Source organism: Vanessa tameamea, chromosome 4 (genome assembly GCF_037043105.1).
Source record: "Vanessa tameamea isolate UH-Manoa-2023 chromosome 4, ilVanTame1 primary haplotype, whole genome shotgun sequence".
Lineage (NCBI taxonomy): Eukaryota > Metazoa > Arthropoda > Insecta > Lepidoptera > Nymphalidae > Vanessa > Vanessa tameamea.
Genome location: NC_087312.1, coordinates 7,022,441 through 7,033,373, shown reverse-complemented (window position 1 = coordinate 7,033,373; position 10,933 = coordinate 7,022,441). Strand labels below are relative to the sequence as shown.

General features: G+C 30.2%; 2 protein-coding genes across 2 annotated transcripts; one reads left to right on the top strand and one right to left on the bottom strand.

Annotated features, from left to right (window-relative positions):
- Positions 1-3,225: 3,225 nt before the first annotated feature.
- Positions 3,226-8,936, top strand: LOC113394558 (transcription initiation factor TFIID subunit 5). The gene is made up of 12 exons (XM_026631908.2): positions 3,226-3,335; positions 3,436-3,621; positions 4,257-4,459; positions 4,744-4,943; positions 5,350-5,551; positions 5,721-5,910; positions 5,990-6,065; positions 6,183-6,320; positions 6,441-6,634; positions 7,700-7,813; positions 7,983-8,163; positions 8,679-8,936. The coding sequence occupies exons 1-12, from the start codon at positions 3,273-3,275 to the stop codon at positions 8,885-8,887; spliced, it is 1,956 nt and encodes a 651-aa protein (XP_026487693.1). The 5' UTR covers positions 3,226-3,272; the 3' UTR covers positions 8,888-8,936.
- LOC113394559 (integrator complex subunit 10) lies at positions 8,890-10,793 on the bottom strand. Its single transcript, XM_026631909.2, has one exon. It carries the CDS (start codon positions 10,701-10,703, stop codon positions 8,964-8,966), a length of 1,740 nt encoding a protein of 579 aa, XP_026487694.1. The 5' UTR covers positions 10,704-10,793; the 3' UTR covers positions 8,890-8,963.
- Between the last annotated feature and the right edge of the window lie 140 nt (positions 10,794-10,933).

Genomic DNA, 10,933 nt, shown 5'->3' with positions numbered 1-10,933 from the left:
TACATATAATATATAAGAAACTTTTTCAAACATATCTTTAACTAGTCAATAAATAATCCGAAGCATATATTATACTGGAATCAAAGTTAAAATTAAATATCGCGTGGTCAAAATTCGACCAATTTCCTTTGTGCACGTCTATGGCACCGAAACCTTCTAATGATATAAGTTTTCTTTCTCCGTTAAATACAAAAAATATATACTACATTTTTTGATGTTCACTTATTACGTAATAAATAGATACATAACTAAATAGATGTTATTCCCTTTAAAACGATTTATCTTTTACGTGCGTAACATATAGGTACATAAAATATAAAAATCCAAATCATAACTGAAATCTCTAAATTATATTTTGCAGTGAATAATTATAAAAACAGTTGATATAATTTTTAAGATATATCACATACGTGACGGTATGTATTACTTCTTCGATTGTTTTTTCTGCATAAACTCTTTAATTAATAATAAAAAATTGACGTCCCCGTACAATTAAGTTTTTCATTGTAATTTTATTTATAAGTTCCTGCAACCAAAGTAATATTTCAACTTTGTACTAAGTATACTAGGTACAAAGTCAATTAGAGATTTTATGAAGATATTTTGTAAAATTAATTTGTATATCGATGACATGTTACACCACAGTGACAGTTTTGTGTGTGATAAAGTCACAGTTTCTGTATTAATATTAAAGAATATTTTTATTGTGTTAACGGTTATGCTTAGATAAATGTCCCGTAGATGTTTAAAGCAAAAAAAAAACAGTATGTATTTACCTACCATTAGTTGAAATTTCTAAATAAATATTTAAATGTTTTTTTTTGTCAATAAATTACTAAAATGCAACATGATAATGTTTGGTTTTATTCGTCTTTTAAAACATTAAATGTACACACACACTTCACCTGCGGATATTATATTAAGTTCATATCATACTCCGATTAATACACATGTAAACACTGTGAAACACAAAAATATTTAATAATCATATCAATAAAATAAAATATTTTTTTTTTTTTTCAGGTCATTTAAAACTATGTTAGTACGCATATTAGAACAAGTATGTATTGTATATGTACACAACTTGCTTAATAATACTATATCATTCGATGTATCCTATCACACCACGCGAGTGAAGCTCCGGATTTAATTATAAATTATTGTAAAAAAAAATATTGTTATCACTATCAGTCTTATTTCTTGCTTAAATATAAATTCACTAAATATATACGTATTAATTATATTATGGAGTTATCCGGTAATATATACTTCTGGCTTAGTGTAACTAATCAAATGTAAGATATTATTTTTGCTTATCTAAATTTAATAAGAGTCTGTCCATTTCCTACTATTGAAGAAGTTTTAGAGCTAATACCAATGCCGGTTGGTACTACTATATTTAATAATGGAAATTCATCTTTAACTATTGTACTAGGGTACAACTCATCTTAAACTATCTCTACATACAAAGTCGCTTTCCTCCGCCTGTTCGCTTAGTCTGTTTTTACTACGAACGCAACGAATTTTAAAGTAATTTTCATCAATATATTAATAAAAATGATTCAAGAGAACTTAGGTATGTAACACATGCATGCATATTGCATATTAATAATTCTTAAAGCGCTAATGTATATGGTCGGTGGTGACTAATTATCATAAGGTGACCCATTTGTCCATAGGTATACCTATAATATAAAAAACGAAAAGCGGAAAATTCCAAGTTCACTAGCCGGAAAAAAAAACAATAATTTATTATGTTAAGTTTTTTCTTTATAAACTAGTATTTATTAACATAAAATTTTTTTTTCAATAAGTGCTGGCATGAAACACTTGAAGCTTTGGTAAAACGAATAAAAACAGTCTAGCGAATAAGCGTAGCGTCAATTTGTAGTCACAGGAATAAAGATGATCGGGATAAGAGGCAATGCAAAGCAAAATTGTTAATATTTGATTTGATTTTTATCTGTAAATCCAGTTCAAAGTTAAAAGCAAAAACATTGTATGTATTCATAATAATTACAGTATATTCTCAAGGGTTTGATCTAAATAATAAAATATCCTCGATAGAAAAAAGTCACGAAATGTCCTCTACATACATATAAGAGTAAGTAAGGAAGGTCGGCTTTAGGGATTTCTTGTAAAAAATAAAAAGCTTTGGCGGTTGCTACATTTTTTTACGCAAAAAAACCACTTCTCATTTGTTTACATTTGTTCCTTAAATCAGTCGCTGCGGCGCTGTTAAGAAGGGAGGACATAGAAAAAATAGTTATATGTGCTTTGTAATAATTATCACCTTATTATCAAAAGAATTATAATTTATTATCCATAATAATTTGTCAAATATGTATTTATAATACAACACTATTCCACTTAACTACATATATATCAACTTTAATTTTATAAGTTCCTATAACAATATCGCCAACATTCAAAACACCAATATTTCACCACAGTGAAATTATTATTAGATATGTGGTATTCATTAAAATATTCGTGAAAAAAGAGATTATTTAAGATCTCGCCTAGTCATATCACGTCTATCCAAAAGTAAAAATTATTGTTAATGGGTTTTCGTTTTTATAATTTATAAATATATAAATAATTATACCGATTTCCAGTGTCTTTAACACTACACTACCTACATATAACAAATAATTATAAAATGACGTGCTCTTTTATCTTTAGAAAAAAAACAGAACCTTATTTTTACAATAAAATTAAATAATATATAGAAATAGATAAAATATTCGAAGGACTCAAATTGAATTAACAAAATGTAAAGGGTTTTGTTAATTTTACTAATTTTTGACATTACTAAATGAAGGTATCAATTCCAGTAGACCGAAATAGCCCGATTTCGGTTAAAACTTTCAACTGAAGACCGATATGATAAAGGACTTTTATTTCTCTGTATCCCTACACTCTCTTGTTGGTGGTGAAACTTGCCATCAGTGATTGTTCCTAAAAACTGCGGAGGAAATGATAGACCAATGATAATGGTTTAGTATTAAAACATGAATATGACGCTTTTTATTTAGTAATTTCATACAATTCTCCGCTTTTCACATTGGTTGTTAGCACATAGAAAGTTTTTTTAATCTGGGACCAATGAGGGTGGATAAAAGTGTCATTTTGGCAAGTGGCCACAGACATTTTGAAATTGTATTATTGTATTTGACTTGTCACTTATTAAAACATTGAGTTCGATCACCTAGTTAAACAATCAACAAGACTACAACTATATAAGTTATCTTTTTTATATGTGACTTAAAATGGGCGACAAATCAACACCGCTTTTAGCGGTCCTCCAACTTCTACGAAAGTATGATTTGAAGGCAAGTTTAAGATTCAACTTTATACTATTTTCAATATCATTTCTTAAATGATATTGTTTTTCATAAGTCCCTTAATCTACTATTTAATATATTGCTTCAGGGCACTGAAGAAATTTTAAGGAAAGAAGCAAATCTAGGTGACGCTGAATATGAAAATTTAGATTTACCTGAAGTTGAACTTGCCAGTATACTTACAGCACATCATACTGAAAGTGATCCATATAGCTATGAGTTTGCTTACGATAGTCTAAAAAAATTTGTTGAAAACTCTTTAGACATATATAAGGTAATTAATCAGACTAAACTACACACTTAGAAACTATTTACTGCACCCCTTGAATTTAACCGTTGTCATTTCAGTATTTTAATCTTAATTTCTTGTTTAAAGTTAATTTAAATTGAACATATAGTATTCTCCAACTTGATTTGATCTGAACTAAGTTTATAGTAAAATTTAAATATACACATCCTACTGCTAAGCTAAGATCTTCTTTCCCTTTGGAGAACTAAGGATAAAGCTTACTCCACCACACTGCTCAATACAAGCTAGTTGATACCCATGGCAGAATTTCATCCACCACTTGCTTTATATGTACCAGGTTTCCTTACAATGTTTTCCTTCATTACCCAACATGTGATGAATTATAAAAACAAACGTGAAAGTTAAATGATGTGCCTGGATTTTAACTTGGATTCATTGGTTAAAATTAATGTCTTCTAACCACTTGGCTATCATGGCTCATAAAAGTAAAATCAAATCAAAATACTCTTTATTGTACACCAATAAACATAAACATTAGTCACATTCAAGAAAGATGCACAAGAGGCGGCCTTATCGCTAAAACATCAATCTCTTCCAGGCAACCTTAAGGAGAATAATTTAATAAAATTGTAAATTTAAAATAATATTTCTTCTTTCAGTATGAGCTGTCAACATTCCTGTATCCAGTATTTGTTCATATGTATTTAATCCTAATTTTATATGATCACAATGAACATGCTAAAAAGTTTATGGAAAAATTTGGTCCAGAACAAGAAGATTATTATCAAGAGGACCTTAAACGATTGGCAGTGGTTGAAAATAAAGATCAAATAAAGGGTAATGAACTTGCAGAAGTATACAAGTAAGTTGAATAAAGAATTTATATGCTGGTATAATTATACTTTGACATCCTTAGACTGTTTGGCATGAATATTGGCACATATGATATATTTTGTTATAGAAAAAGATTTAATACTACCCACTTTGTGGCTAGATGTAAATAATAATTGGTTCATTGACAATTTATACAAAGGGAGAACAACATCTGAAGAGTTGGTAAAAATACACTACACCAACATTCGGAATACATTTAACAAATAATTGTTAATGGTATTTGAAAGCTCTAATTTGCATTTTTTTTTTTAGTACAAACAAATTTCAAGTTCAACTGTCAAGAGATGCCTCTACACAATTAAAAAGATACCTACATGAACAAAAAAGTTCACCTGTGATCATAAATATAATTAATAACCACATTCAGATTGACATTCATGATGGTCCAGGGAGGACACAAGCCCAGGTAAAAGCAACTGTTGGTGGACTCCTTGGTGAAGCTTCAAGGAATGGTAAATATTTTTTTCAAACTAAAAATCAGCATTACTTTTTATTTAATAAAGCAGATATTCTGATTGTAAGACTTCTTATACATAAATTTTCATACTTATAATTGGAACAGCAGATATATTTGTCAACTGCAAAGTTATATTTTAAATGTTGTAAAAGAGTAACTACTGAGTTTCTTGCTGGTTCTTCTTGCTAGAATCTGAATAGATTTCCAACTGGTGGTAGCTTTATGTTTAATATAATAATAATATTCTGTAAAATGATGATTCAAAGGTGATTGTAAAAACCTACTAGAATAAAGTATATTTTGATTTTGAAATAATCGTAATTATTCTGCTATTATTTCATATAGCATTGTATTAAATATTTTTTTATCCTACTTACTTTATTAAACTTTAATTTATACAGATAATCGCTCCAAAGTTTTCTATGGACTTCTAAAGGAACCTGATATTCAAGTTCTTCCTGCTCCAATTGAAGATGAGGATGAAGCTGATGAAACTCCAGATAAACCAAAAAAAAAGAAAGCTAAAAAGGATAATATATTTATGAAAAAACCAAAATCTGATCCTAATGCTCCTCCCAATGACAGAATTCCATTACCTGAATTGTATGTATCAAGCACTTCTGGTCTTATCTTATTTACTTTTGTAAACCATTTTATGATTCTTCTAAACATTTGTCATTTTATTTTACTATTAATTTTGTTACTGTTTGAATCAACTTATGTGTATTAAAGTACTTAATGAGATAAAATGAACAATTGAATATGCTTTCAGAAAAGAAACTGATAAAATTGAGAAAGGTAAAGCTCTTAGAGAAGCTTCTAAACGTGTCCAGCTTGGTCCTGACAGTCTACCTTCCATTTGTTTCTACACACTATTGAACAGTGGCCAAACTGCTGTTTGTGCCGATATTTGTGATGATTCTACTTTACTTGCAGTAGGCTTCAACAATTCTTCAATTAAGGTTATTTTTGCAAATAAAAAATTAGCCTTTTAACAATTAATTGGATTTATATTTTATTTCATAAAATTTCACTCATCAGGTATGGACATTAACAACTGTTCGCTTACGAGGAATGAAATCAGCAGAAAAATTGCAAGATATTGACAGAGAAGCAGGTATAGGTTTTAATAAAACATAAAAAATATTTATATATATATAATAATAAAAAATATGTATATACATATTATATATATATATTTAGACAATAAATAAATGTGTCAATTATTTAACAGGTGATGTTTTGGTAAGAATGATGGAAGAAAAAGATAGAGACACATGTCGTACACTATTTGGACACTCAGGTCCTGTGTATAAAGTTGCGTTCGACCCATTCAAAACCATGTTATTGTCTTGTTCAGAAGATTCAACAGGTAAGAATTAGTAACGTTTTAAATTAATTTTCTGTATAATACTTGAGCTGTATTAAAACTTGTATAGATAATTTAATTGATTTAAAATCAGTATTCATGAATATTGTGTCTTTTATTCAGTTCGACTATGGTCGCTGCAGTGCTGGACGTGTTTAGTGGTGTACCGTGGTCACGTGTGGCCAGTGTGGGATGTTCGTTGGTCACCATATGGCTACTACTTTGCATCGGGTGGCCACGACCACACGGCACGTCTCTGGGCCACCGATCACCACCAGCCTCTTAGGATATTTGCAGGACACCATTCTGATGTGGATGTATGATTTTAATTTCTCCTAGTAATTTGTCAGTGCAGCTGTAAATAAGATTTTTTAAAAATTGCGTCTAAAATAATTATTAATGAAGATATATGTGACTAGCTATAAGGATAAAATTCGATTTCTGATATAGTCCGTAGCAATTAGTCAGAGTTCAACTTTTACATTTTAGCCCATATTCTTCATTTTAATATTTAGTTTCTTTTTTTCTTACCTTTAATTTTTGATATGATCTCTCAACAAGAAATAGCCAATAAATTGACGTATATGTATACTACTAAACAAGCTGTTCAAAATTAAAATTGTGTCACAGTGCCGGAATCGAAAGAAAGCGGGACGAGTTAGTTCAGTGATTAAGCCTAAACGACCGCGCCGCTTTAGCACTATTTTATTTTTTTTTTCTGTTATTTGATTCAGTTTTGGTCATAATTGTCATGTTATTAACTATATTAGACAATAATAATAACAACATATAATCAACATAACAGATTTAGGTTAGAACCTAAAAAAAAACAGAAATCAATTTAGTGCTTACTTGAGAAAATGTATGCCCAAAGAAGACTAATGTTCTCTGAGACAATATTTTTTACAATATCGAAGAATAAAATTCGGCATTTTTGTAAAAATAGTTATTGTCACAATAAATTTCTTTTTAAAATTTTCCGCTATTGGCACATCTGTTTACGTATGTTCGTTAATTTCGCCATATCGGCTGTACTGCTCCCTCTTAGGTGAATCTAGTAAACAGTAAGCAAAACGGGTCGGCATATCGAGAAGCCTGTGATGTCTGTACGTAATTTTCGTTAAATAATTTGTAAACTCACCATAAATAATTATTTAAAATGTAAACAAAGTGCGCATGTAACTAATAATGCCTTTTTATGACTCACTAAATAAAAAAAATCTGAATATATTAAGAATACAAATAAATTGTACTTACAACAACTGTAAGGTATTCTCTGGTAGTGGTCATTGACCGTGGGTGCAGTCTCAGTACCGGACAGCGCGTCTAGTAGTATACATATAAGCCAATGAGCCAAAATGATAAATATTACATGATTACAGTGCATACAATTTCACCCAAATTCAAATTACATTGCTACTGGCTCCAGCGATCGTACAGTTAGATTATGGGACTGTTTAACTGGAACCCAAGTTCGGATTATGACAGGACATAAAGTAAGTATATAAAGTATAAGACAGTCTTACTTATATCTTAAACAAGAAAGTTAGGATTTTTGTTACGCCATCCAAATCGACGGAAATAAAATTATAATTTCATAATGAATCTATTATAATAATTATTCTTTTTCTAAGAAATATATTTTAATAATAAACGAACTTTCAGTCAACACCATTCGCATTAGCTTTTTCCGCATGTGGGAGATGGTTAGCATCAGGAGCTGGAAATGGAGAAATAGTAGTGTGGGATATGTCGACAGGCTTGCCTACGGCGACCTTACCGCCTATGCACTCGGCACCTGTACATGCATTAGCGTTTAGTCGCGACGGAACTATCTTATCTTCTGGTAAATATAACAATTACTAAACACTCACCCACAATCAAAATATCTATAATTAGATATATTTGTCAGTAGGCTAGAGAGCTGTGTAAATAGTCTTTTACATAGTCTTACAAAAATAAATATGTATAGCCTATTCCAATGGATGTAGGATAAAAGATAAAAAAAACTTAGATTTACGTATTTCATGCAATTTTGTAATATCTCAGCTATACCTACGCGCTAAGAGTTTATGATTAATATATCTTTATTTAGAATACAACACTATTATACTTAACTACTTATTTCCCTTAATTTTACTTCCAAAATTCCGATAACAGTTTGGTCGACGTTCAAAATGCCGTTTTTTTCGCAAATCCATATGGAATATCATAGATTAATCAAGCTCTCGACCAATGATATCGCGTCAATTTACTGTCAAAATTTTTGTTTATTTGGCTTTTTTCCTTTTATGGTTTGAATAGAGCATATATAGAGTATTAAGTGATATACCAGTTTTTTACTTCTTAATAATGTTACAGGTGCTTTGGATTCCACCATCAAGCTTTGGGATTTCAGCCTAATATCTGACGAAAGTTCGAGCGAAGAAAGTGGGATGACTAACGTAACACAAAAAGAAGAAAAATTTTTATTACGTTCCTTTGCTACAAAAAATTCACCTATAAAAAATTTACATTTTACTAGAAGGAACCTTCTGCTAGCTGTTGGATCATACGAAGGAAGTTCATAGAATTTAGTTATGAAATCAATTTATTAAATAAACATTTCATTTACACATTTTCTTTCACTTATTGCTTACGAATTGGCTATAAAGCTTGCAAAAAATAAGATCTCTCAGCTGTTATAAACTGAATTATTAAATTTAGCAAAGATTCATTACTTCTTGCAACTTGAGCTTTCATTGCTTGTTTAAAATCTTCTTTGACACCTTTATCTGCTCCTCGAGTGCCTATTCTGCGCTGCCCCAGATGTTGTTGTGAATTGGGTAAAATATCCAAAGCAACATTTTTTCCTTGTTCATTCCAGATAAAACTTAATTCTTCTAACAAATCTATGTGAATAATGTATGTTGGAAAAAGATGATAATGAAATACACCTTTTTTCCTAATTGTATCCATGATATGAATAAATATCGCTTCTTCCTGTGGCCAGCCAAGTTGCATTAATACTAATATATGACCATAAGCCATATCAGTGTTATTTCCAGTTTTCATGAGTATCCTTATCAGTAGAGTACAGAAATAATGCATGATTGCAAACTTAGTTAAAGGTAAAAAGTGAAGATGGCGATGTTTTCCGCCAATAATGAGATCTGACTCCAATGATCCCTCAATTGAAGGCAGTAAAGGCAATGCTGCCAAAATATTTTCAATGCAAGCACTGTAGTTTTGCTGAAAAAAGTAAGCAGATACATTTGCTATTAGAACATTTATATTACTACTTGTTGAGGATGGACATGCTTCTTCATATCTGCCTCTAAATAGAGCTAATTCTTCAGAAAAACCTTCTACCCAAGGTTTAACTTGCAGCTGTGAAGTTAATTTTATAAATTCCCTTGAAATAACTTCATTGCGATGTAACAGTTCCCAACAATTGGCAGCTGCTTGAAACTGGTGAGCTGATACTCCTGTCACCTCAATATCACCTTTTCTTCGTTTTGATGGTGGTGCATCAGGATCAGATAAAGCTTCTACTAATATATGATTTCCCTTAAGGGATTTATGTTCATAGAGTGACCTTAAAAAAAATACTACTCCACAATATAAAAGTTGTCTACAATCATCAAAATTTCTCAATGACAATAATTTTTGAAAATAGGATTCTTTATTTAAGCTATTGCTGTAATTAACTAAATAAGAATCCCAGCCGAGTTGACGTCCCAATAATTCAAGTACACCATAAAGTCTTTGCCAGGGATCTGTAATATCATGTTCACTTTCATCATAAATATAAGAATTATAAAAATCAATTGCTTTAACCACTAATCGTTGTAACAGTCTAGGTGATTCCAAAGAATTGAGTAAAGGCAAAGTTTCTACAACAAGCAGACGAGCATATCGATTATCATAAAAAAATTCTTCAGCGTTTATAAGTGTTTTGACAAGACTATCTACACCTAATTGTGGAAACTTTTTTAATAATAGCACTAGCAAACGACAATGCTCCATTGTATCATCACTATTTTCAACACTTGTTTTAAGTATTGTTAGTTGTATATCAGGACTAATATTATCAAACATTTGACTTAAAAAACAGGGCTCATTGGATTTAAGAGCATGAGCAATAGCAGAAATTTCTGTTAATAAATCTGGTAGATTTTGTGGTGACATCATTAATGAACTAAAACATTCAGCTGCTTCTTGTACATTTCCAGATTGTTTTTCCATTAAGTAGGCTTCGAACTGAATTTTAAAATTAGCTGGAAACAGTGTTTTAGCAGTCAACATCCAAGCCTTCGCAGAATAAATATTGCTCTTTTGAGCTTCCTTTGCTCGAGATATAATATAATTTTCATCATCTTCAAGAGTCTTATCAACAGCTGGCATAATAACTTTTAATATTTATAAAGATATTTTGAATGTTATTTTGTATAAATTAATAATAAACCTGCGTCAAATTTCAATCTAAGTTAAAATGTCAAATTTATACCAAGAACCAACTACCAACTATTATACCAAGGCTTATATTTCTAATAAGGTATAGGGATGTTCGATATACAGAGAATGACAACGACAGATAATGGTTTTAGTTAACGAAAATTAATGTAGTATAATAA

Excerpts from the sequence above, each read along its gene's own strand:
- LOC113394558 (XM_026631908.2), top strand. The coding sequence starts at position 3,273 with ATGGGCGACAAATCAACACCGCTTTTAGCGGTCCTCCAACTTCTACGA. Across the intron at positions 3,622-4,256 it reads ACTCTTTAGACATATATAAG|TATGAGCTGTCAACATTCCT; the intron begins GTAATTAATCAG and ends TTCTTCTTTCAG. Across the intron at positions 6,635-7,699 it reads GACACCATTCTGATGTGGAT|TGCATACAATTTCACCCAAA; the intron begins GTATGATTTTAA and ends ACATGATTACAG.
- LOC113394559 (XM_026631909.2), bottom strand. The coding sequence starts at position 10,703 with ATGCCAGCTGTTGATAAGACTCTTGAAGATGATGAAAATTATATTATA.